Source organism: Lonchura striata, chromosome 4A (assembly GCF_050655825.1).
Source record: "Lonchura striata isolate lonStrDom1 chromosome 4A, ASM5065582v1, whole genome shotgun sequence".
Classification (NCBI taxonomy): domain Eukaryota; kingdom Metazoa; phylum Chordata; class Aves; order Passeriformes; family Estrildidae; genus Lonchura; species Lonchura striata.
The window spans coordinates 16,202,074-16,229,256 of NC_140742.1; the positions used below are offsets into that span (position 1 = coordinate 16,202,074).

The following is a 27,183-nucleotide window of genomic DNA, read 5'->3' on the forward strand; positions in this document are numbered from 1 at the left end:
CCTCAGAGTGAGCATTCTCTGTTTGCACGCCGCTCCCAGCGCTGCTCCATCCATCGCCTCCTCCTGCTGGAACCAGCACCGTGCTGCAGCCTGGCTCTCCAAGAGTCTCCAAAGTGAAACGTGGGCTGCTAAAAATAGCAGCAGGCTGCCTGCATCAGCATTGAGGAAATAGGTCTCAGTGCAATCTCTCTCCCAACAACACTGGAAGAAAACCAGGATGGCTGCCCAGCCAGCCTGCAGCAGCATCCCAGCCCTGCTTGGCTTGGGGGTCTCCACTCTCCCAAAGCCTGGAACCACATATTCTGGTCCCAAACCTCTCAGGACTGACACAGTCTGAAACCTCTGCCTGCTGAGAGGTATGTCAGGAGATAGAAATTGAGAGTTGTGCATTTTTTAGGGAAGAACTCCAGAACGTGGCTGTTTTCTGTAGGTCTTTGCTCCATGACTGGAATGAGGAGCCTCCAGGTGCTGGGATCACCTGTGGGGATACACATACCACATATGTGCACTGCCTGGATTACATGTACCTGTGCTTGCAGCTGCTCTGGGGGCACCAGTGGTGCTCAGCTCTGTTTCATTTCCTCCAGCCCAGGGGAGGGGAAGAGCCTGATGGAAGAAGGGATTAAAATCCAAGCTTGCCAAATGTGGGAGGGAAAGCATTATGTATGGTCTCATACATAATGGCAGCTTCACCCCAAAAAGAGAGAAATAGGATGTGGAGCTGAAAATTTTGGTTGATTGGAAAAGTAGAACTCATTTGCCTCTTTTTCACAAGCTGCTTTGTGCCTGGGTAGTGCCATCTGTATGCCAGGTTGGGGTCTGGTGTGAGTGGTAAAGCAAGAGCAGAACTGCATCCATGAGGGCTTGGTCTGAAATGCTGGGGGTGAGAACCGGCCCAGTTTCCTTAAAAAAAAAACCCAGCTTTTATGGCCTTACCCATTTCTGTTTTGTGTGTAGATTGGAGGGGTTGTTTCTTTTGCAAGGCCTGGCATCCTGTGGGCCATGGTGAGCGTTGCAGCTGGGATTGCTGCAGGTGCTGCTGCTGGAGCAGTTGGGACCCAGGGCGCTGCTGCCCTGTGCACACTGGTGCAGGTGGATGAGGGGCTCCTGCTCCTGGCAGAGCATCCTCACACCCAGTTGGGCTGACCCCACCTCAGGATGTGGCTCCCAGCTCTGCCTTTTTGTAGTATCCAAGCTGCACTATTTCTCATGTATCCCAAGAGCACTGAATAAAGCACCTAAATATACTCTGTGCTCTCTTTTTCTGAAGGAGAGGTTGAATGAGTCTCTTGCAAACAATTTTGTTTCTTTCATTTAAAAGAACAGCCTCCGCCCCCAGCCTGAGCTAAAGCACAGCATTTATCTTTTGTCATTCCTTTTTATTTTTTTGTTCCCGTGGATTTTCTCCTGGCAGCTGAGAACGAGCAAGCTTCAAAGACCCTGAAGGTGCGCGGGAACTGCAGGAACGGTGGCCGTCGATGGAACCTCTTCAAGCCTGGAGCTGAGAAGCTGCAGATCGGTCGGGTAAGGAGCTGTGTGCAACTGTGTGCCTCTGCCTGCTTCAGGGCTGGGATTTGCCTGCATTGGGCTTTGTGTTTATAACAATATGCTTGACTAGCAGCTTCCTCAATCCCTGGGTTCTTCAGCCACAGATGGGGATTTTTTTTGGTTTGGTATTATTTTGTTGCAATAAAAGCTCAGGTGCACTGTCTTTTCCCCAAATCAGTATCCCTTCAGTGTACAGCAGAGGCTGTTGGACTGTCCCTGGGCCTCCTGTGCCTGTGGCTCAGTGCTCCTTGCAGGTGGAGGGAACTGTGACGTTTCACATCGCCTTCAGATCTGCTCCGTGCTTTTGATGGGTTTATTTTTTCTCCTTCCTTTTTTAGCCCTGTGTCCTTTGGGTTTGGTGCTGCTCCCAGCACCATCTCGGTGGCAAATTCATGTCGATGCTTCTTTCCCAAAGTGTTTTGCAAATATAGGCACAATCCACTTGGTTCTTTTTTTGTGAATGATGCTTCTAGTGAGGGAAATAAAAAACAGTTGGGGGCCTGGGAAAAATTCAGAAAAGATGGCAAAAATGTTATAATTTGTCTGATCCGTTTCCTTACTTGGGTGAGGGGTTGGTTTTTTTGCTGTGCTCTGTGTTTCAAGTCTGGAAGCCTTGGTTATTTCATGGTCTCGTTTTAGATTTCTAGTGCTCATGGGTCTGGTTTCACTGTACCCAACAGATCCGGGTTGTCCCAAAGCCGACAGATTTCCCAGCCTGCACTGTGATGGTATGGCAGAAGAGGTTCAGCCCTTGTTGTTCCTCTAGGGCACAGGAACAAAGGATGGTCTGGGAGGCAGGAATTTCCCTGCTGGAGTGGAGAGGGGAACTGACCTTCCTCTTGTGTCTCTGTGGCTCTTTCCCACCCCACTGCTGTCCTTTCTTACCAGACCTTTATTGTATTCCCTTCCCCTTTGATATTTGATGAGCTGCCTTCCTGAAATGTGATTTCCAGGAGGTCCCTGGCCTCTGTGTGTGCTTTTCCATCACAGTAAGTTGGCAGTGAGTGATGCTGACTTCTCCACCCTCCTTGTGTTGGGTGTTGCTTTCAAGGGAACATGTGCAGGGATGGACTGCTGCATTTTTGGTCACTTGTGACATTCTGGAATTCCATCTTGCATCACTTCTGTTTTCTTTGCCGAGTTTTTGTGGGCTGAGGTACAAAGGAGAGATAGATAAGGAGTTCAGCTCTTCTTTTTCTCTTCCTTCCCTTTGGGTCCTACCTCGCTGCTGAGACATGAACTGCTCCTTTCAACTCAGGAGAGCTGTTCTGGCTTCAGACAAGCTGAACATCTAAAGCTTTGAACAAAGTTTTCCTGGAAGATGAAATGATCCATATCCAATAAAGCTGTTTGTCCTTGGGGCCAGGATAAAGGCAGGTGACTGCAGAGCAGTGAAATACCCTGTTGTGCAGTGTGCAAGCCCTGCCTTGGAATGTCTCAGGTGTGTTATCCATGAGCTGTGTCCATGTTCAGGGTCTGGTACTGACCAGTGCAGGGATGTATTTGGGCCCTAATTAGTCACTTTATTACACCTTAGTTAATAATTTTATTAATCCTTTAAGAGGAGCCTTTCATAGCTGTCTTTGTGGCCCTCCTGGAAGCCAAGGTGCTGTTTTGACACAAAATTGCTCCTGAATTATCTGTGCCATGAGCATCCTGATAAAGCCAGGCCTGTTTCAGATTGCAAACAGAGCCCAGATTGCATCAGAGCCCCTTAGAGAAGCTGTGGAAAACTGAAACCTCAGCAAACCAAGCACCCTGCTGAAGTTTGGGAAAGGTTAGCTAAGAAACTGCTTCTCCTGTGCTGATAGCTGGGAAGGATGTGGAGCTGGAAAGGGAAGCGAGCTGCTCAGAAATCTGTGGGTGCTCTTTGGCTCAGACATGGCCATGCCAAAGACCTGTGGCCACCCTGAGGCAGAAAATTTGTTTTGGGGAGGTCTGTTCAGCTTGTTTTTAAGTCATGGTAAGCAGGCAGCTCTGAAACCTTTGGTTTATAAATCAGAGGTGCTGTGCAAGTGCTGCAGGAGCAGGATACAGAAATGTGGCTCACAACAGCAGTGCTGGAAAATTCAGCTGTCACCTCTGCCCCAAGCTCAGTGAAGATCTACAGGGCTGCACATCACCTCTTGGCCAGAAAGTTTCTGCTCTGGCAAGATGTGTACATTTGGGGTGACATTTGTGGGCCTGGGTGTCTCTGGCCAGGTGCTTTCATTGACAGCTGTCACCAGTGAGGTGGCAGAGCAGTGCAGAAAGCAGGGATTTGTCCTTCCAAGAAAGAGTGCCTGAAATCTGGGCTCAAGCTGGAGAAGGTTTTTATGGAGTAGATAAGGTTATTGTTCCACTTTGGAGGTGTGAATAAGAAACTGAAGCACTGAAGTGCATGTGGAGCCATACAATATTTTTTAAATTTCTCTCCTAATTTAAGAAGCAAGTAAAAATGAATAAGGTCAGACTTCTAAAAATTTTCAGACTTCTAAAAATTTTCAATCTTTAATTTTTTTTCCAGTGTACACTCTTCAGCCTGGAGAAAACTCTGTGTTAAAGCAGTTTATGTGCAGATCATTTTGGTTTAGCACTGAGGTCACTTAAAGCCTTTGCTTTTATGGGAGCAGTTTGGCACAATCAGAACCAACTTGCAGGAGGCCTCAAGGTGCCCTGAGCTGCTTTGCTGTGCAGAGATCACAGAGTGCCCTGAAAGGCTGCCCTGACAGGACCCTCAGCATCTCTCCTGCCTCTGATTTCCCCTCAGGCAGGTCCTGCCAGCTGGGATGTGCCTGATCCTTGGAGCAAGGGGAGCAGTGAGTTCCCTTCTGCAGCCCCACAGCGGTGCTGGGAGGTGTTTGGTGGTCTGGATGTCAGAAGCAGAGGGTGACAGTCCCATCCTGACCCAAATCACTGGCCTCTGCTACCCCTCGTGAGGAAACTTTAGCTTCTTGTGAGCTGCCCAGTCAAAATCATCTCAGCTTTTTCCAGAGAGATGCTCTGGGGATGTGCTCCAGGAGGAATCACAGAACCCCTAGATTGGAAGAGACTTTTAAGATCATTGAGTCCAACCCATGCCCTAACACCACCTCAACTAAAAACCATGGCACTGAGTGCCACGTCCAATCTTATTTTAAAAGGAGGGAGATTCAGTCCTTCCTTCCTGAAGCCTCCTCTCAATGTGTGTTAATTCTCTTTATCTTACCTGAGAGTTTTCATTTCCAGCCTTTAAAGATGACTGCAGCCATTCCTGTCCTCTGCTCCTTCCTTCCCTTCCTGCCCTGTGTACAAGGCACTAAAGCCCAAATTTATATGCTGGAGGATGCCACTGTTAATTAGCCAGACTGGAAACTTTGCATGAGAGGAGCTTCTTTGACATCCCTTATACTAATAATAGGCAGGCCTGCTGTGCAGAGGTGTTGAATATTCACAGAACCCACCCCCCAGCCTGTCCTTTCTCCTCTGGAAGTCAGGAGCTCTTTCCAGAGCCTGGTGGGGGGTTGCCAGAGCGATGATGGTGGATGTGCCAGTCTGCAGCTCCCCAGAGCTAAATCCCCACTGGCTGTGTTTATGAGGAATAGGAAATTCAGACAACGTGCAGCCTGCAGGAGAGCAGAGTGAAGGGGAAGTTGATTTGGGTGAGAATGCTGCTTGGTATTCAGGGCCAGCTCTCCTGCCTGCTATTTTTATCCTCTCACATAGTGCTGAGTGGGCAGTTTGGGCAGAGGGGGATTTTTTTCCTTTTGCCAAGTGTCCTGCCCTGTGTTCCTGTGTACTTGGGCAGGAAGGGGGTTGTGCAGGGGCTCCTGGGCTGCAGCATCCTGGGATGTGAGTGGGATGTGATCACAGCCAGGTTTTGGAGCCCCTGAGTCCCTGGGAACAGGCTGGGAGAAAAGCACAGTCCTGAGGTTTTTCTGGTGCTAATTAGTTTAAATATCAGTGTGGTGCTGCAAGAGGTTTATGTACACGTATGGAGGGCTGCCAGGAAAACAAATCCTAACTGAATCTCTCTTCCCTCATCTTAAACATGGAGTATTTATGCTGGCAGGGTATGTTGGAGCCATATATTTTGGGGAGGGCTGCTCTATATCTTGATAAACCTATTCTATTGCTCTACTTAGCAGTGCTGTGAAGTCTTTATGGAGTTTTTTTAAATTTTATTTTAATATATTTAGCAATTTATAAATGTTTTGTGCAAGTTCTGAAAAACCCTGTGTGCTGTTGTTCAAATAATTCAAAACTGGCTTGCTCATTTGAGGGGGAAGCAGGGATTGAGCTTCAGACTATGGCAGTGCTGTGATCCAGCCCCATCTGTCTGTGTGAGGAGTGCCCAGGCAGGGTCCCTGCACTCCTGGCTGCAGCACTGCAGCCTTTTCAGCACCTGATGTGGCTGTGGGAGCTGGCAGAGCAGGCAGAGCTGAGTGTGAACTGCAGGTCAGCCCTGAGCCCGTTTGCATCCCTCTCGCATGAGCGGCCCTGCTCTGGGCTCCCTCCCCAGGGACTGGCATGAGGAGCAGTGTAAAGCACACATTAGGAAGGCAGGAACTAGAAATGAGTGGTATTTCCAACCTCACCATGCTCTGGGTATTCAGAAAAACATTCAGCAGTGCCATGGTTTTGTGTAGAGCAGACTGGGGGGGCGTTGGTGGCTTGGGTGTTGCTCCATCAGTGCCATGAGCCAGGTGTTTCCCAGCACTCCTGGGGACAAACAGGGCTCCAGGGACTCTGAATCTTGCAGGAAGGAGAGGTTTGAAATGACAGATGGTCACCTTTGAGTTGTGGGTTTATGTGCTGGGGAGCACAGGAGAGATTTGGAGTTTCAGACTCCTCAGCCCTTCAGCAGTTATGTATAAGTCCATATTAAGAAGAATCTCAGCTTCCAGTTGGTGATGGTTTTTATAGTGCCATTGAACCTCGGGGTGTCTCTGTGCAGCTGCAGGTGGTAGGTACTGCATCCTACATGGCATTCAATGTGTGCAGGGGTGACTGTACATAATCACTTCTGTACTTCAAATGGAGCTCTCAGCCTAACTTTAAATAGCTCTTTGGAATGGCTCCTTTTTCCTATTGCTCAGTAGTTCCACCTTGATTGCTCTGCTTCAACTCATTACTCAGCTCTGTCACTGTGTTTCACTCTGGGATATGGTTTATACAAAAGAAGCTTTAATGTAAACTCAATTTGTGTTGCATTGCTAAAACCTTAATGACATTTTGCTTGGCAGCAGCATAGACTCTGTGGTTTGCCCTTCCCCAGTGCACTGTGTTCCCAGTAAACTAAAGGCCATGGTAGGTGTAGCATGAAAAATCCATGAGTAAATATTGGAACAAATGCTTTTGTAGTGCTTCCTAAGCCCTGGATGTGCTCGTGATTCAGGGCCACTGTGGTGTCACCAGTGTTTAGCTGAAAAGGAGCTAAATTTGGGAAGTTCAGGCAAAAGCACAGGTCCGAGCTCCAAAATGTCTTCTGCAGCTGCTGAGGTTCGATTCTGAGATGGATCAGGTTTGAGATGCATCCCAGAAGTGCTGCTGGAGCCACAAGGTGGGTGGATGCACCCAGAAGGTCACCAGAGGATGGTGGGGAGTGTTTGTGTGTGGTTCTCCAGACTCTGAGGTGGGCTCTGGGTGCTTTACTGCATCACCAGCCTGACATGGCCCAGGGCAATTCCCATGGGATCCTGGAGAGGCAGGAGCACTGTCCTGCTCCTGTGAGGAGCTCTGTGGTCCCACAGTGTCCAGAGCACTGGTTTGGTTCTGTTGATGACCTGGGAGGAACATTTGGGACGGTTCCCCTTTGCTGCTCAAATGAATGATCCTCCTGCAGTTTGCAGGGGGTGTGTTCATAAACCCCAAATTCAGAGCACCCGCCCACGCTGCTGAGGGTGGGGGCACCTGAAAATTTGGGCTCACAGGGAAACTGCAGCTGCTCGGACTTTAGCTCTGCCCTTGGCATTCAAGAAGCTGAAGTGGATTTGGTAACAAGCTGTCCCTAGTACCAAAGGTAGGAATAAAGGGTCTAATTTTGTCCCTGGTTTTGTCCTGCAGAATTTTGGAGGTTTTCACATGTGAAGTGAACTGGGATATTGACCCAACACTGTGCTTGTACTTGGAGTTTGAGATGAGCAGGATAAGAGGCTGCACAGGGGACTTGGGTATTCTGTCAGTGCAGTCACATGGCCTGCAGTGAGCTCCTCGATGGAGCAGGGGAAGCTTCATCTCAGAATGGACTGCACAGAATATAGAGAATAATTCCCCTAATAAATCTCTTTCAGTTTCTAATATCTAGAGAAATATATTATCCTGTTGTCCAAAAACCTTGCGAGATCAGTCTTTTCTGGACAAGAATAGATATTTCATGGTGGCTCTGCTGTGATAGGTTCAGGGATTGCACTGGCAAGGAGATGGAATAACAACTGGCTGCAGTGCTGCTGTTCCCAGTGTGAAATCCCATTTGCCACCCAGGACCAAGACAGGCTGTGCAGCAGCACATGCAGGGAGCATCCTTTGGGGAGTGGAAGGGTGCAGGGATTGCACCACTGTTAATCAGCAGCAGCAGAGACACAGCACAGAGGTTGTGGCCAGTGGGGACCACTTTTGGAGGGCCTTTGGCCACTGGCCTTGGAGCACTCTTGCTCTCAGCAGTGGGGTGAACCTCTGAGTGTGGAGAGCTGCTTGGGCACAGCTTCCATCCCAGGTGAAGCTGTTTTTCCTGCAAATCTCTGAGCTCAGCCAGTGCTGGTGTCCCCTGCGGGGCTGTCCCCAGGGATGCTGTGTGTCATCTGGGAAGCAGAACAATTGCTGCAAGCCAGCAAGGGGCTGCTGCAAGCTGCAGCTGGAGTGGGATGCCCAGGAAGCAGCTCCAAGAGGGTTGAGTCCCTGTGGGATGACTCCCTTTCCACTCCTCCTCATCCTCCAGTGCTCTGTATGGTGGGTGCTCCTTAGCTCTGCCTCTTGACACGTTTCCAGATGTTGAGGTGGGTGTAACCTTGCCTGGAGAAACAAACATGTCCCACCTCAGTCAGAAAGGGATTTGGCTGTCTTTTAGAGGGGACTCGCTGTGCTGTGGGGTACTTGGTGTGCCTGAGGTGCTCAGGTGTGGCAGTGGCTGTGTCAGATCAGTGGCAGCCTGCTGCTGGGAGGGGACTGAGCTGAACAGGGAGCAGCACAGTGCAAGCAGGGCCAGGCCTGCCTTGCTGCAGGTGTCTTCCAGCCACCTGAGCAGGCTGCAGCCAGGAGAAATCCTGCAGCAAGCAGGAAAACAGAGACAAAGGCAAATGAAGTGTTTGGAGCCTTCTGGTGGCAGTGATGCCATGGGGTGCCCTGTGAGCTCTGGACTGGTGATGCCTTGTGAGGGCTGACTTGGAGCCTGGAGGGAGTTTATTAAAGTAGGGATTTATTCACAGGCTTCAATAGATCTATTTTGGGCAGCACAAGAGCCCAGCCAGGGCTACACCCCAGGTGAACACAAAATGGTCCCAAAATGCACAACCGCTCACGGGGTCTCTCACTTTTATAAGTTTTGGTCTATTAATATATGGAAGTTAATTATCTGATTACAGCTCTAGCTCATGAAGATTTCACTTTCTTGTTTTGTGAAAAATACAAAAGCCAAAACTTGAAGCATCAGTGGCACTGGCAGTGCTGGCAGCAGCTGTGCTGGGGCATTGCCTTTGCCTTGGGAGCAGGGAGCTGTGTGTGCCACTGCTGGCTCCAGCACCTCTGGAGGTTCCCTAGGACAGGCACTGGGAGGCCTCCACCCCACAGTGACCCCATGGAACCATTGAGACACCAAAGCAGAGCTCTGTGAACATTTGTTTGGCATTTTGTTGCCATCAGAGCTGCTGCACTGTGTGCTGTCAGGTGTTTGCCTGGTGCTTGCTCTGTGATTCCCTGCTGGAACACAGCACGGCACAATGTTGTCCTTCCAGTGCAGGCTAAGAAAGATGTTTCTGGACTCTCCTCCCATCCCTGGCAGCCCAGGGATTTGTACAGTGAGAAATTCCTGCCTAGAAATGAGGAAGGAGAGCTCACAGCCTCTGTCCCTGCCCTTCACTGTGGCTGGGTGTGGAAACCCAGGGCACTGGGAATATTTCTCTGTCTTTTCTGGGGTGTCCTGACTCCCAGGAAAGCACTGACATTGACCCTCATTCATGGAGAAAACTTCCAAAACCTCAAGGTAAACTAGAAACCACAAAAGTGTGAAATAGATTGCAGAGATTGTAGAAAGTAGTGGAGTATGTTACATGGGCGAGGAACTTAGATTTTAGGATTTTTAGTATGTTATAGATGGGTTCAAGATAGAGGATATAGGGTGTTGTTTCAAGTTCATTTTACTTGCTTCTACTTCCATCTTCTTCTTGGGTTTAGGTGGTATCTTGTAATTGGGTAGAAAAATCCACATTGCGGGTCTTTAGGGGTCAGTTATTGGGTTAGAAAGGAAAATAATTGAGGTGTCACTTCTTAATTGGGTAGCTTAGTTTTTGATTAGGCTTAAAAGGCCTTGTAACAAGAGATTGTTGGCCATTTTTGTGCTGTTTTCCTGCATGCAGAGTCTGGTGCAGACAGCGTGCTGAAGTTTTGATAAGATAACCATAAACAGAAATTGAAGACCAAAAAAGTCCAATGCATCTCTAGTTTCTGACACAGAACTGCTCCAGGAGGATCTCCCCTGCCAGGAGAGCCCCCAGGGAGTTGCCCAACCTGGGTCTCCTGAACTCACACCTGGGTTTTGTGGGGTTTGAGCTGCTTGTGTGGCCTCCCCTCATTAACCTTGAACTCCACCCAGCCGTTGCTCTGTGACTGCCCTGGAGCCTGGGAGTGTGGGAAGTGATGTTGGATGAGGGATGAGGGGAGGACAGAGAAGGGAGATGTCCCAAGTGGACCTGAGCAATAATCCTGCCCAAATGTGGAGTTCCTGCTTGGGCAGCACCATCCTGGGAGTGAAGGAGAGACCTGGTACTTCCAAAACATCCTGTGCTAAAACAAAAATGGCCAATCCCCCTAGCTCAGTTGGCTGTGCAGACTAGGACAGTGTTCATCCCACCTTTACAGTGCTTTGCAGTGACAAAGTTCTTGCAGAAATGGATTTTGTCCCTCTTTGCCAGGAATTGAGACTTGGACAGGAAGAACCAGCAGAACCCTTCTGTACGCAGGATTTATTTCCATCCATTCTTTATTTAAGCCATCTCTTTATTTTCTAAGATATCTCACATTTTATTTTTAATACTGGACAAATACCAAATATTCCTCAAGAGAGATCTGTGATTGCAGCTCAGCTCTGACAGTTGAGAATAGTCCAACGACGTACTTGCCTCATCTGAAATGCTGCTATTTTGAGCTGTGCTTTTGTTTTTAGCCATCAGTGATAAGTTTGCATTTCCTGCAGATGATATTTTGGGTTGACGTGAATTGTTAAGGCCCCACTGTATAAAATGGTTTTCTTCCTGTGTGACTTTAAGCTTGTCTTTTCTGGTTTGATACCCTCATCCAAAGCAGAAGCAGAATTAAATCCCCACATCCCAGCTGGTCATCACTAAATAATTTGTATTACATCTTGCTGAAGCATTTTATAAGTGATGCTGCAGAAAGGCTTGTTTCCTGTTTTTTTTTTGTTTGTTTGTTTGTGGTTTTTTGTTTTGGGTTTTTTTTGTGGTTTTTTTTTGTTTTCTTTTCCTTTATTTTGGACTTAAGATAAAAGCAAACTGAACTTTGCAGGCACTTATTTGGAATCAGACATTTTCCAGCTATTATTTTGCAAACTATTAGAGCGGCAGATCATGAGGTGGGAACCCAGTTATGCAAACAAAGCCACGTCACTCTTGGCCAAAAATAGCTTCAGTACATGTGCAGTAAGGTGGAAACGAAGGCCTTTGGTGTACACAGAGCAAACAGGGAGGGAGGCAAGAGGGGAAGCTGCAGCTTTTTGTTTAGAGCCTCTCATGTTTAGAGCAGAGTGTATTTTCCAGAGACAGAGTGTTGCTGCTTGTAATTTCAGTGGGATAGGAGTTACTCCCTTCCTTACAGATGAAGGGGACTGAGGGTTTGAGGCATGGCACTCTGGTCCCAGGGGTGTTGGTCATTTTTACACCCAGGTCCCATGCAGAGCATGAAGAAATGCTGAAGGAAGGTTAAAAATGTTCCCTTTCCTTCCTCTGCACAGCATGGGGAAAACCTGGTCCTTGCTGTGTTCCCCTGGGATTCTGGAGAGCTCTGGGGGCTGGCTTCACATCTCATGCAGAGATGCTGCCTGGGCTTAAGTCTTCATCTCCTTTCATTTCAGCCTCATCCAGCACTGCAGTGCCCTAAATAATTTCGAGATCACCCCAGTGGCTGTTTGCTGTGCACTCAGGAATTTGCTGCCTGGGAGTTTTCTGGGTGTTTGCAGCAGGGCTGGGGTCTGGCTTCCTTTACAGTGCTGCAAGTTCCTCTCCACCAGCCTTAAAATAATCTTGTGTCTTCCTTCTGTACCATCAGCATCCTGATGGTACAGAAGGAAGCTCCCTTTGCAGTGATGTGGTTAATTGCAGTTTGTTATCGAGCTGTTAGGAGATGGTTTTGGGCCAGGAGAGGAGATAAAACAGGAACTTGGCTATGGAAAATGCAGCTGTAGGTGTGCAGATGTAGTTTCCATTGGATTAAAGCCTCCTTTTTATGGAGACTTGCAATTTCTTATCTCCCAATACTTTTCTGGGATGAGGCAGAAGGGGGCTATAAAGTTGAGCAGAGGCTTGATGCCTCCTGTAATGGGCAGACTGATTCCCAGGCTCATTCCCTATTCTTCACAGACAGTTTTTGTCTCAGAAATGGTGTTCAAATTATCTCTGTATTCATCCAGAACTGCAAGTGCCTATCAGAGCATCTCAATGGCTTCAGCTGGGATTCTCTATTCCTGCTCCTTCTCTTTCCAAAGGTGCATCCAAAGTTTTAGTCCTGCCAGAATTCCCAAACATGGGTTTTTATTGCTCAGGTCCTCCCTTCCAAGTTTTGTTACAGGTTTCAAGGTTTGCCTGGAGTGTTTTCCGTGCAGGACTCCCGTTCATGTTGCTGCTTAGGTTGTGCCAGTGGAATGTTGCTGAATTCCAAAATAGCTGCACATCAGCATGCACAGCTACACAGAGAGGGGAGATTAGTGCTGATTTATTGGCCTGTCAATTAAAGAGGAGCACGAGGATTCTCACTGCATGGCTGAGGTGAAGTGTTGTGGTGGCAGCAAAAGATCAGCGTTCTTAAACCTAACTGCTGGTTCCTACACATTTCTGTTTAATTAAAGTGTTCCTACATCCTGCACTCCTCAACATTAATTCAGGGATGTATTTTGAACCAGTGCCAGGGGAATACATTGTTATGGCATCCTCTTTCCACATCTATTAGCAGGAAGGGGATAATTGAGGAAATCTCACACAGATTTAATTGGAGACTGAGGGCAGGAGCGGGGAGGGGGAGAAGCACAAGGCAGAAGTAGGTCAGAAGTTGGGTAACTCTGCCTTGGCACGGAGCAGTGAGCAGAGCTGCTGCTGATGGGGGGTGACCAGGCAATGCTGGGGTGCCACAGGAGCTGCCCCCCATATGGCTTTGTAGTGTCCTGCAGCTGTGGGCACCTCTGCCGGGGTCCCAGGGACGCTGATCCCTCGGGGAGTGGGGTGGGATGGGGAAGGAACGGGGGCTGGGGCAGGATTTTGCAGTTTTAAACTCTGATCTGGAAGGGGAACATTCTGCTCCAGTTTGCAGCTGCCTGTGCTGAGGTGGGGAGCAGGGTCCTGGCAGGGCTGAGCCCAGGGAAGCAGGGTCCTGTTAGGGGTGAGCCCAGGGAAGCAGGGTCCTGTTAGGGGTGAGCCCAGGGAAGCCGGGTCCTGTCAGGGGTGAGCCCAGGGAAGCAGGGTCCTGTCAGGGCTGAGCCCAGGGGAGCAGGGTCCTGTCAGGGATGAGCCCAGGGAAGCAGGGTCCTGTCAGGGATGAGCCCAGGGAAGCAGGGTCCTGTCAGGGCTGAGCCCAGGGGAGCAGGGTCCTGTCAGGGATGAGCCCAGGGAAGCAGGGTCCTGTCAGGGATGAGCTCTGGGGAGCAGGGTCCTGGCAGGACCTTGAGGGGATGTGGAAGTTTGGCGTGGGAAGTGGCAGGAAAGCAGCAGAGGGGGAAACAGCACAGCGTTGGTGACTGGCAGACTCTTTAGCAGCTCACTTTTGGTGTTTGCCAGCCCACCCTGCAGCATGCTGGGTGTGGGCAGGGCTGGGTTAGAGCCCCACAAACAGCAGAGAGTCACAGCAAATGGGGCTGTTTTGTAATCCAATTTTGCTGACTCAATGTGTGACACAGGAAAACTCCCAGCTTGTGCTGCACTTGGGCAATCCCATCCCTGGCAGGGGCAGCACAGCACGGCCTCCACTCATCCCAGTTTCTCACACAGAGTGGCTGGGTACAGGATGTTTCATCTGGTTTGTATCTTTGGGGCTGTGCTGCTCAAGGCTCTCCCATGTCCCTTGGGATTTTTGGGTGACTTGAGGGGAGCCCAGCACTGCTGGGAGGTGAACTCTGGCCCTGCTGGCTGGGATCACCATGCCCAGGGATGCTCCAGGTGCTGCAGGATGCTCTGGGAGCAGAGGATGGCCAGGAGCAGAGCTGGCCTCGGGAAGAGGCAAGAGAAGGGGATTTTATCAGTCCTGTGTGCAGGGAGGGCTCAGAGCACCCAGAAATGGCACCAGAGGAATGGGCAGGGAGTGATCCCAGCGAGTTCCACCTGGGCACGAGGAGGAAATTCTTCCCTGTGCAGGAGAGAGAACCCTGATTGCCCAGAGCATTTCCCTCCCTGGGGATATTCCAGAGCAATCCTGTGCTCTGGCATGGCCCTGCTGGAGTTTCCCTCCCTGGGGATATTCCAGAGCAATCCTGTGCTCTGGGGTGGGCCCAGAGCCCTCTGGGGTCTCTTCCAGCCTGATCCAGGCTGAGATCCCATGGACCAGGTGCACTTTGCCATTGCCCCCATAACTGGAGCTGGGCTAATTCCATGCCTGGTGCCTTGTGCAGGCCTGGCCCTGTGGTTTTGCTCCAGGCTGGAAGTGGAGCAGCCCATGGAGAGGTGTCCATGCTGTGTGTTGGGCTGGCAAAGCTTGTGGCACCACTTGGGGCCGGGTCTTTTGTTTTAAGCTTGAGCAAACTGCAAGAAACAGCATTTACCCTCAAGAGTCCACACTGCAAACACAAACACTTTCTAACAGACAAAACATGAGAGGAAAAAAAAAAAAGTTTTGATTACAAATCTTGCTGTTGAATATTTTTACTGGCTTTCCTGAAAGCCTCTTCCATCAGCATTGCCAAGCTGAAGCATCAATAAATACAGTTCTGGCTTAGAAATTGGTATAATTTGGAAATGCAAACACACAGAAAAAGGTGGGGCTATTTACCTGGTTTTGAGCCTGGAAGGGAGGCTTTTCTCAAACTTTTACATCCAGTCACACAGAGCAGAAATATTTTCAGTTTATATTAAGGTTAATAAAATAAAGAAAAATTATTCTCATAATAGCAGCAGGTCAGAGGCTGTTTCTCAAAGGGGCAAAACCCTTGTGCCACTCAGGGCTGTGGCTGCCATGCTTCCCTGCCAAGGTTTTGGGTTTATTCCCCCATTCCTGCTTTCTAGGATTCTCCTTCTCCCCCACTGCAGGATGCTGCTGGGATGGGTAACCTGTGCATTTTCTCTGGCATGAGTTTTTCTCTCCAGCTACCAGTTGTAAAACCCACTGGGGCTGCAGATGCGCCAGCTTGTGCAGGAACAGAATGTACAAAATATCCACTCCTCAAGGACTTGGCTTTGTGTACTCCAGTGGCTGATGGCAGAGCGTGGAAAAGGTCTTGTTTTCTCCGGAAATCTTTATTCTTAATGTGCAGTCGAGACAGAGAAGCAGAAAAGTGTGTTCCTCTAAACCTAAGTTAAGAAGCTTGTTCAATTTTTAAACAGTTACATAAAGCCATCAAAGTCTGACAGGAGAGAGATGCAAGTTGGTGCAAAAGAAAATGGGAAAAAGAAGCTGAAATGGAGTGTTAAACTAATTCCCCCAGGCTTATACCTAAAACAGCCTTAACTCATCGATGAACCTGCGCCTGTGCTTTCATTTTTTTTTCCTTCCTTTCTCATTTTTTTCTTTGTCTTGCCAGCTGTGGTCTTCATGTTGCTGAACCGTGGCTAAGTGTGAATGTTTCTTGGGCCGACACTGCTGCTTTTACCAGCCAGCTCTGGGTCCAGATGAGCATTTCTGTGCTGCTCTTGGGGACACAAACCTGTGGACAGGAGTGGTGGGAATGGGGCCTGGCTGAAGCACAGGAAAGGATGCTGGGCTCCTGAGTGGTTTTACTGCTTTAAGTGAAATTCCCTGGCTTTGCTGCTCAGCAGCCAGGTGTGGGTGAGATTCCCTGTTTTTGCTGCTGCTCAGTAAACATTTGGGATACTCAGCAGCACAGATTCTCAAACCATGGTAGGGAACAAGTGCTGCTTTGGCCCATGGTTTAAAGCCAGCTGAGCCTTCCCAAAAAGATCTGTCAGTTCCTGATGGAGGCTTTGTCTCAGTGAAAGGGGGATTTGCAGGGTTAGCATACTGAGCTTGATGCAGGGATCACTCTGAGCACTGCTGGGGAGGAGTTTGGGGCCCATTCATGGGGGTCACATTCCCCCTTCCCAAGGGAAGGAGGGATGGTCTGCAGGGACAATACTGCAATCACACTGTGTGAGTCCCTCAATCAAATCTGCCTGGGAGAGAGCACAAGAAACAGCAAGCACACAAAGTTTGGGTGCTGTTCCTGCCCTCACTAGGTTGGAGGCAGCTGGAGCTGAATCTCTTTGGCTCTGTGCTGTCCGTGGACCTGCACTGGGGCATTCCCAGGAGCTCTGGGCACAGCAGCCTCCCCTGGCACTGGGGGAGATGCTGGAGGAGCTCAGTTCATACCTTGGCTGGGCTGTCACAGGATGGGAAGAAGAATTTCTTTGGAGTTCAGAGTCAGGAATTCACCTGCTGCCTGTGAGGGTCCTGAAGCACAACCATGGGCATCAGACCCAGGTCTGACCTCACACTGTGTTTTCCATTGATTTGACTTGAGCAGTGAGGTTCCTCTCTGACTCAGAGGATGGGAGGGCTCTTTGGATGCCATTTCCTCATCTTTAGAGTTTACTGAGCTTCGGTTCTGTTGTTGGTTCTGATGGTGTTTGTCACTGCCTTTACCAGAGCAGGAGTGGACTCTGAGCACCTCCCCAGCACCCCTTGCCCATTTTCTCCCAGATACTTCCAGAGAATCCCAGTATGGTTTGGGCTGGAAGGGACCTTAAAGACTCCACTGTCCCAGGCTGCACCAAACTTTGTCCAGGCTGACCTTGGACACTTCAGGTATCCAGGGGCAGCCACAGCTGCTCTGGGAGCTCTGTCCCAGCCCCTCACCACCTTCACAGGGAACAATTTCTTCACTTGTCATTAGACAGCAGATATTCATGAAGGGCTCTAGGATCACACCTCTCTGGCTAATGCATCGAGACGTTGCAGGTCTTTGAGTAATATTAATCTATTTATATCTACTACCCTGATCCTAGAAATCCATTATAGCTGGACCTGTCTAGACATGATCAAGGACATACTTTCAAGTGCCATTATTTTTCTATAGCATTAATATTCAAGCAGGTTTTTGTCTTAAGCAATGCATTCTGAAAGCTGCAGTCATTGAGGAAATTCATGGAGAATAAAAAGCAGTCCTGTGACAGAAAGAATGTCACCTCCCAGAAGTATCCACAGAGGGTGGCTGGCACGGCTGCTCTCACAGAGCTTTTCACCCTAGTGACTCTGAGCCATCATTCCTGTGAGGCTCAAGAGGCAAATGAAACTCAGAAAAGCCTGATGATTTCCTGCAGGTCATGGAGGAAATGAATTGGAGGAAATGAATTACCTGCTCTCCCCTCCTGGCCTCTCTGGAGGTTATGAACCTTTTTATTCAGGCTTTGGCAATTCTGAGGTCACATTCAATCTGGAGAACCTGGCTTTGGTTAACCCCAGCCCCTCACCTCCCTCACAGCTGCTGAGAAGGAGCTGTTCAGCTGGAAATAGCTCCCACAGTGTAATTGTGCCACTGAATCTTCAGGGAGTCCCACTTCAGGGGTGCTGGAGCTGGAGCTCTGCTGCTCTTGGGAGAGGGGAGCACTGGTGGGAGCCCAGAATCTCTGAGGGAATCTTCTTTACATGAAGAAGCTTCTGTCAGGAGTGGATGCATCTCCTTTCTCATGCACAACAAAGCTGTGGTCTCTGAGATGGATTCCTAGAGAAAGCAGCTGGGAGAAAAAATGCTCAAAATTCAGGGTTTGCATAAGTCTGCCCTTTAAAGAATGAGCAGGGTTGGAGATTTCCAGGTGCTCTCTGTAAATTGCAGTGTTTCCTTCCTGTGTTTGAGCTGTGTCTGCACCTCCTCTGAGCTCTCCTCAAGCTGCAGGACATCAGTGTTTACTGTAGGGTCCCTGACTCTGTGGCTCCAGCCTCAAGGTCTGACTGGGAAAAAAAAAAAATCTGTTTTCAGCACATTCAGAGCACGAAAACTTCTGTGTTTTCTGTGCTTGTGAAGAGCCACCCCTGTGCCTGCATGGCAGCATCCCAAAGGCACTGCTTGGGGTGGCAGGACTGTGATGAAAACAAGCTGTAAACAATTTTTTTTTCTTTTGCCTTCTCCTCACAGGTTGGGAAAACTTTCTCTCATGCCCAGGTTGCTGTATTGTGTTAGAGCTGCCACCTTGCATTGCTGAGGTGGCTGTAGTTCAGGGGTAAATAAAGTGCTTTTCACAGTTCTGGGGGCTTCTTTGGCATGCCAGTATGGAAACACAAGGAATTGTCATTAGGAAAACTCAAAATATTTCTGCTCACACAGCTTCAGGTAAAGGACTAATAATGAAAATGGGTCACAAGGGAGGCAGTTTTGGTATAATTAAATCCACTGGTGTTTGCTAACATATAAATCAGAAATATTTTATTTTAGGTGGGTGCAGTCACTGCTCAGTCAAAAATCATGGAATCCTGCTGGGTCTGCCACACAGCCTCTCCTGCTTTTAAACACCACAGGTGTTCCTCATGCTGCTCCTGGAATCTCCATTTGTCTCCTTCTTTCTGTTTTCTTGCTGTTAAGAGGAAAAGGAGAAATGTGGGGGAAGAAATTTTGTGGCCCCAGTAATTGTTGAAACATCAGCAATCATAAAGAAGAAGAGTATAAATGAAATATATTTCCTTCCTTTCCTACTGGGGCTCAGCTTATCCACTTTGTCACCTGAACTTCCAAGTATCCATCAGTTAAGAGGATGGAGATTTGCATAATTAGTGGTTTTGAGGTACCTTCTGAGATGCAGGAGAAGAACTCTTAGGTGTCTCAGCTCTTACCTAATGAGGTGCTGACAAAGAGGTATCCATGGAGACATCCATTATGAGACACTGTTCTGAAATTGGTTCTTTCCAATGCCTGTTAAAATGCCAAAGGGTTTTCTTCAGCATAATTTATCCCATTTCTTTGCTCCGTTTGTAAACAAAACCAGTTATGCCTGAATATGATGAGAACCATTAATTTTTAAAATGAGGTTGGCAAGCTGTAATTAAGAAACAGGGATAGGAGTGGATTTGGGAGGAAGGTGCTGAGTTTTTCAAGGTATCCTCCAATGTATTGATTATGGAGACCTGCAAAGGGCCAGGCCAGAAGTCTGCAGCCCTTTTGGTGAGGAGAGGTGCTGAGCATCCCCTGCAGCCTCGTGGAGGTGTGGGTGAGCAAATTCCAGCCCTCCAAATGGGTCCTGGAGATGATTTCCTGTGAGGAGAGCACCAAGCCATGCTCCAGGGCTCCATGGCCTCTTCCTGAAGGGCTGGAGTGCTGTGGCTTCAGCCCCTGGGGCCTCCAGCCTGGTGGGAGTGAGGGAATTGTTCAGTGGGAAAATAATCCCCTATTTCTGCAGCCTTGGCAAAGTGGGGAGCCAGGTAATGGGAATCCAGGGCTGCCCTGGCAGGTCTGGGACCCTGGCAGGGGTCAGGAACCCCCTGGACAGAGCCCCCAGAGACACTGGCTGTGATCTCTGGCCATGGAAAAGAGTTTTCAATCTTACAGGATCAATTACAAGCTCTGAGTGTTTGATATCAGTAATAATTAAGTGTGGCATGGGTGCAAAAGTAAAATTTTAGGATTCTAGATGAGGGGTCCAAAGGGGACAAGATGGAGGAAATTGGGTGCGCCTTGTCCTTTTTCTCCTTCTTCATGCCCTCCATGTTTCACTGTGGTGTTGGCATTTTTCTGTTGGTTCAGGCTGGGGACACACTGTCCAACGTAGGTGACAGATATTGGCACGTTCTTGTAAATGCAGCCCAGGGAGTTTCTGGTATTTAATGTTTGTCACATCCCACTGAGGGCAGAGCCCCACACGCTGCCCTGCAGGACAGAGCTGGGCAGGGCAGCAGAACATGTGAGAGATAAACAGAATAAACAACCTGGAAACCAGCACAGACCAATTCTGGCTTCTGCTTTGGCAGCGGGGCTGACAGACAGAGACTTTCTACAATCTCAGAATCATCAATAGCTCAGATTCTGACACCACAGCAGTGTTGCAGTGCTGGATTTTCTTTAATTTCTTCTCTTTACTCCCCTCTCTGTCATTCCTCCCCTCACAGCACTCTGCACTTCCACAGCTCCTTCCAGGCCTGGAAAAGATGCTTGAGGAAATCTGTGTGCTTGGCTTTCCTGCTGCAAGGCTGGAGTTCCAGTCTTCCTCTGTCAGACATCACTCCAGGCTTTGCCAGTGTGGGCTTTGGGATCCTGACACTGCACAGGATTTCTGTAGATCTCTTATCTGTTGTTACAGCAATATGCTGTTTAAGCAAAAAAACCAACCAACCAACCAAACAAAAAAAAAAATCAGTCTAACTCTACCTTTTCTCCTTGTCTTTCTTGTTTTCTTGAAGGGTGAAAATAGGAGTTTACCAAATCCTGCATGTCTGGCTTGGTTATTTATAGCTTGAAGCTGTTGGGATTTATTTTTGAGTCCAGCTAATGGGTTATTCTTTATTTGAGCTGTGGAAAGGATTGGAAAAATCTACAAAATATTAGAAAACAGACTGAAGTGCTGATTAAGGCATGTGCACACTCCTTCTCTGATCCCTGATTCTTTGTCCACATGAATACCTGGAGTTGTGTGTTCATTAAAGGATAAATCTCACTTCCTAAAGGGAAATCTGGTCCATGGTTTAGGCAGCATTAAGTGCTGTGTGCAGCTCACACTGTGCTGCTTGCTTATGTAAGGAAACTCATTGTCAGCACATCCTGGGAAGGCTTGCAGTGGAATTTGGGGGCTGGAACTGTGCTCCTGGCAGCTCAGGCAGGGCAGGGCAGCCCCATCACCTCTGCACAGCTGCTGCAGATCCACCAAATGCAGCGTGATCAGTGGGTGAGATGGTCCTGCAGGAGTCTAGAGAAGGTGGGATGAGTTGTTCAGCGTGGAGTTGCAGCATCTCAGTATTTGCACAGCAGGAAAATGGGCTCCTCATGGACACCTGGATAGGGGTGTTCTTCACCTAGGTAACTGAGCTGAGAATGAGGAGATAACAGATTGACAGATTGTTTCAAAGAGAGGTCACAGCCTAAAACTTTATCCTTCTCTGTCACCTCAGCCTTCCCTCTCTCCTGAAGTAGAGTTTTGCTGGGCAGCTCTCAAGCCCTGGAAATTTGCCAAGCTCCAAGAGCTGATGCCTCAGGTGAATAATTTCAGGCTGTGGTTGATGAACTGTGCTCCCTGTGCTGCCTTGGAGGGATCTCTAAACAATAACCAGAGAAGCGAGTCTAAATAATGGGCAGCTTAAATTCATCTTGGAGTGATTTGTTGCCCTGTGCTTCTCTCCGTGGAAATGTTTTAGGGGCTCTACAAGCTAATTTGGCTGGATAGCATGAGGTGAGGCACCTGGAATTGAGCTGCCTGCTCAGGCATGGCCATTGTGGACAGTCCAGGAGCTGGAAAGATCTGGAGAAAATTAAACAAACAGCTGCACGCCTCTGGCAACAGGAGCTTTGGGGAGAGTGGCACCAGGATCAGGGAAGAGACAACTCCAGCACCTTTTCTGCATAAAGGGACTGCAAGGGCTGTTCAGAGAGTGTCTGCCAGTGAAATTAGTACCCAAAGACCAAAATATTTATTTATTTTGGTGATCATATCAAAGGAGTGGGAAGCAGGGCCAGGGGCAAAAGACACTTGGCTGATGAGGAAAACCAGAAAAGATCTGAGCATCTTGGGGCATTTGAAAGAGCTGGGCTTCTATTTTCTGGCAGTCCCCTTTCAGCACAGACAGGAGGCATCTCTTCCTGTTATCTGAGCTATCGGAATATTCAAGTTGCTGTGCATAACACAGGCTTAAGTGGAAAAACAAAACTGCAAAACCAGCCACTTCTGCCAGTAGATTTCAGCCTGACATCGGTCTCAGGCTGACACTTTGGATACTGAGCTGCATGGAGAGGGAGGAGGGCTGCTGGAGCCAGTTTTGTGCTGAGCAGGAATTCTGGAAGCTTGGAGGAACTGCAGCATCCCAGATCTTTAAATGCAGTCTGACAAAATTCTCAGTGGGGAGCTCCCCCTACGCCAAAGCAGAGCCTGTGTCACCTCTGCTGTGCTCCTTCCCTCTCCGTCCCTGCGGATGCTGTGGCTGCGAGGGCTTTGATGTGCAGATCCAGTGACGCATGTTTCAGTCCCTAATCACAGCCAGGATGGGTTTGGAATAGGGGGAATATTCAGGGGGAATATTCAGGACTCCGGGTTGTACTGCTGCGGCAAAGGCAGGAGTGGGGAGGGAGAGGAGGACACTGTAGTGGGTGGGAGATTTTGGGTGAGGGGGAGCAGCAAAATGTCACTGGAGACCCCTCTGGGGTGGTCCCTTGCTGCTCCTGCAGCTCTGCAGTTCTCTGGTTGCAGGAATACTCTGCAGAGTTGAGAATAAGGACATTTCATGGTGGTTTCCCTATTCCCTGCATCACTGCCGGACTGAAGCATTCACGAGTCCTGAGTCAGCCCTCACCACCTACCTCCAAATTATAACACTGAGGGGGAAAATTGCATCTTTGTTTTGAGTGGGAATAAAAGGAATATGTTAGTTTGGGGTTGTTTCTCCACAGTGGCCTTTGGGCTGGAGTTCTTGTGTTGGGTTTGGCTCGTGTGTCTCTGTCCTGTGCTTCCCTGCCTCGGGTTTTGTTCACATCAAGTTCATGCAGACTGGTGGCACTTGAGAGAAAGTAATTAAAATTCAGCACTTGGCAAATACAGGAATTTTAGGGGATCCATGACTTGAGCCAGGCTTCAAAACCTGTCATACCCTGGGACCCCCAGGCAGAACTGGGTGCTGGCAGAACTCTGCTGGGAACACCCTGTGCTGGTAAGAGACTCAAATAACCAGACTGAGATTTTGATTGAGAGGCAGAGAATTGCTGAAGATCTGTGGGTTTGCTAGAGGCCCTCGATATCTTTCATGGGTTAGTCAGACAAAAGTTTCAGGACTAGATGTACCACGAGGCAGGGTGCTGTGCTCATCACAGGAGTGATCCTCTGCCTGGCTTCAGCTCCAGTCTGCAGCCACTATAATTTTTTGACCCCAAGGAGTGTGGCAGAAGTGCTGGTTTGGCACTGGGCTGTGGAGCACCTTGGAGGGGTAAGAGAGCTCCCTGTTTTCTTGCAAATCAGTCCATAAAGACAGCAGAGATCAGAATTTTTGACCCTTAGTGCTGCTTGTTATCTGAGCTGACAGTTTCCACAGGACTGGCAGGGCAGGGGCTGAGCAGACTCTTGTTGCCCACATCCCAGAGTTTGTGGCTTTGCTCCCCCAGCTCCAGTGGCACGGGAAAAGGGATTTTCCTTCACTGCTCAGTGCCCTTCTGCACCTCCAGCTGATGGCTTATCTGTCTCTCACCAGCTCGGCAGCACTGAGTGGGGTTTATGTCCCACTTGTGGCTAATGTTAATTTAGAACCTCTTTTCTCTCTCTGGCAGCTTCTGATTTGGAAATGAAGTTAATAGCATTTCAGGTAATTTAAAGACTCTGTATGTGAGTGTATGCCTGGTGGGAATGTGCAGCAGGTAGTTTCCCACATAAAGAAGGTGAAAGGCCTTTATGAAGGCTGGAAATTTCCTCTGCTTTCAAAACAAGCTTCTCATCCAAAAATAGCAGCGAGCTGATAGCTTGGCTTCTCCTTATTTATTAGCAGCAGATGCTGCTGATAGATGCAGAGAGTTGTCTGGAGGAGTGATGGGCACCAGGGCACTGAGGTACCTCGCTGATTGCTGATCCAAATCAGACACTCATCACAGGATCAGAGCCATGCATCTCTTGTGGGATTCCCAGGCCTGCTCCCATTGCAGGGAGAATGCAGCAGTGACAAGCTGTCATTGCTCTCAGCTGTCCAAATCAGCAAGGGAAAAATCCACCCAGAAAGCTCCTTTCTTGTGTAACAGTGATTAGCTCCTAGACCTGTGCTGGCAGATGTTCCCTATCTGCATGGGAGGGTTATGCAGAAATTGGGCCAGGGGGTGGATTTTGAGTTTTGGGACCCATCTGGGAAAATCCACATCCTTCCACTGCAGGATTGTACAGTTTGCAGGAATACAAAAATGAGTGAAACCAGGCTTGTGTTCCTGAACAAAGGTGCCTTTCCCCAAATGCCAGCACTGCCTGTGTAGCCTCTGCTCTTACTGAGGTCAGGGCATCATCCCAGTGCTGGTTTGCTGTTACTCTCCATAAATAAACACTGGAAGCTGCTGCTGTGCTTCCTGGGGTTTTTTTGGGGTGGTGATGTCCACATTCTGCTGTGGGGTGTTGCCTTCCTTGGCTGCTTTTGGGGGCATGAAGGACACAGCGCTGAGAAATTCAGAATGTGCTATGGAGTGAGTCCATCTTGCTCACAATGTAGAACTTCCTCTGCTGGCTCCCTGTACATGGATATAGGACAGAACAGGGCCATGGATATGGGATATGGCCATGGGTATAGGATGGAGCAGGGCCATGGGTATGGGATGTGGCCATGGGTATAGGATGGAGTGGGGCCATGGATATAGGATATGGCTGTGGGTATAGGATGGAGTGGGGCCATGGATATAAGATAGAGCTGGGCTCTGCAGACAAGGGGACAGATCCTGCCTGGACGCCAAGCCAAGAATACTCCTCCCATCTAATGGGATCCCCAAATCTTCCTTGTACCCCTGTTGGATGCCCTTTGGTTATTGACTGGTTTTATAATTGTTAACGTCATCCCTTTCCACAAACAGCAATTCCTCACACTCTTTCATGTGGTTCCTGGAAAACTTCTTTGTGTTTAGTGGTGCTTCATTTTCCATTTCCTCTAGCTCCCTGTTTTTCAGCTGATAAAACAAAGCACCCTCCTAAATTCCTGTAATTACAGTCATCCAAGCAGGCACATTCAAGGTGGGCTTAATAAGGCCACAATGGGTCAAGCCTTTCATGGAATCATTCAGGTTAGAAAAACCCTCCAGGTTCATTGAGTCCAACTTTTGTTTCTGTGAAAGAGGGAAATAAAGTCCTTTAGTTGTTCAGTACACTGTATGACTATTTCTGTGCAATTTGCAAAGCATTAAAGCCATTTTGGTGGTGGCCCAAAAAGGCAGAATGCAGTCATGAAAATTGAACCAAATTATGCAATTATGCAGTTGCCTACTGTTATCCAGCTCCTTGAAAATGAAACATTCAGGAGGAAATTTAACTGGTGGTTTTGGTGCTCTAACCTAGTTGTAGCAGGGCTTTTTGCAAGGCAGGAGTTAACTCACTTCATTTCCATTTGTTGTGGAGTTGGGTTTTTCCCTGTCCTGGCCAAGGTGCACCGAGAGTGACCACTGAACCATCAGGTGATTTGTAGAATAAAAATTAAAGAAATGGGTGTACAGAAAGGGTAGCAGTCATTTCATCCCAGGGATCCCATGTTCAGGATGGTGTGGTGGGACCAGAAATGAGGAAAATGGGATGGCAGGAACCAAACACACCTGGTAGCCCAGAGATGACACTGGAGCTCAGGGTCCCACTGCAGCTGTGTGGGCTGCTGGGCTTTGGGTCAAACCCACCTTTGTCTCTTTGGGTAGCAGAAAATCTGCAAATGCACCTTCAGTTCCCTGACCCCTCTGGGGATTTACAGTGAGGGGAACACATAGTTTCACCCCATTGCTCCCCACCTGGGCCTGCAGTATGGTCAGGAGCATGGTGAGGTGAGTTAGGGAGAACCACTTGAGCTGGTCAGAGGTTCTTCCTTCCTTATCTGATTTGGAGAAGGCCCAAACCCAGCAGTGGATCAGCCTTGGCTGGTGTGCACCACTGCTGTCCCCTCTGCCAGTGCGTGTCACAGGTTGAAGCCAACAACAGACAGGCTGGAGGAATAAAACCTGCAGCTGCACAGACAGGCTGTTTCATCACCTTTGTTCTCTTTTTAGCCACCTAACTATTCCTGGAAGAGCTAATATTAGCTCCCCCATCTATTTCTTAGAGGCTGGGAAAACAAGAATCCGATTGCATGTCCTGGTTTCCAGGTGAACTGCTGGCTGCTCAGTGCAGTGGGCTCTGAAAAACCTCACAAGCTCTTGCATCACCAGCTCTTGGTGTGGGGAGCCATTGAAATCTGTGTTGTGGAAGTGGCAGCATGAGAAGGATTAAAATTGTTGAGCAATGCATTTAATCCTAGCAACTTACTGTTAGGGAGGCCAACAGTACCCAGCTGGGTACAGAGTCATGGAACACTCTTGCTTCATTCTGCTGCACTCAAGCAGGTCCTGAGATGCTTTTAGTCAAGGCTTGGTGCTAAAAGTCAGAGTTTTGGCAGGGTATTTATGCAGGATTTGCCAGCTTTTCTTGTTGTGTGACTCCTGTGCCGTTGTGTTGTGATGCTAAAGGGCAGAACAGAGACAGGGAAGCGAGAGTGGCAGTGGGTTGCAGGGGTTGGGGTTTGTTCTCTGGGTGACATCCATGCTCTGATTCCAGGGAAGGGATGATCCTGCTCACTGCCCCTCCAGGCTCTGAGTGGGACCTGGCAGGTGTGTGAGCTCCTGCTGCATGTGCACGTCACAGTTAAAAAAAGCATTTTGTCAGCCAGACCCAGGTCAGGATGAGCTCTGCTGTTCTCCCAGAGCTGTCGTGTCACTGGGCAGAGAGGGGAGCGAGCAGTACTTTGCCTCTGCATCCCTCTGGCCCTTGGGGAGGTGGGAGCAATGCCGTGTGGAAGGGGGATGTGTTGTCCCGGGGTTGAGGGAAGGAAAGCTAATGTGAGATTTCCCTTCCCCGCAGCGATGGGCTGCGACTGGGGCTGCCCTGGCTGCAGAGGGACTGCTGGCACTGGAGCAGCAGCACAGCCTGGCCGTGTCTCTGCACCTGGGCTGGCCATGGGCTCCATCAGGATGTGCCTGTGCTGGCAGCAGTGCTGGGATGCTCAGGGAATACCAGGGAACCCCCACATGCATGCAGAGAGCACCAAACCCAAGGCAGGTGTGGGCCAGAGCCGTCCTTGCTGCCTGAAGAGAGGCTGGGCTTCTCCCATGTCGGAATCTGAGCTATTGATGATTCCCAGATTGTAGAAAGTCTCTTCTGTCAGCCCCGCTGCCAAAGCAGAAGCCATAATTGGTCTGTGCTGGTTTCCAGGTTGTTTATTCTG

The 27,183-nt window shown here is 49.0% G+C and overlaps 2 protein-coding genes across 5 annotated transcripts in view; one reads left to right on the top strand and one right to left on the bottom strand.

Moving 5' to 3' along the window:
* The window catches only part of C4AH8orf48 (chromosome 4A C8orf48 homolog), a 429,052-nt gene that overhangs the window by 136,973 nt on the left and 264,896 nt on the right, over positions 1-27,183 (bottom strand). The window lies entirely within an intron of this gene.
* ARHGEF9 (Cdc42 guanine nucleotide exchange factor 9) overlaps positions 1-27,183 on the top strand; it is a 198,906-nt gene that overhangs the window by 34,925 nt on the left and 136,798 nt on the right. For all 4 annotated transcript variants that reach the window (XM_021525293.3, XM_077786572.2, XM_021525291.4 and 1 more), the window contains exon 4: positions 1,415-1,524. In XM_021525293.3, coding sequence (XP_021380968.2) covers positions 1,415-1,524 — 110 coding nt within the window. The remainder of the gene's footprint in view (positions 1-1,414; positions 1,525-27,183) is intronic.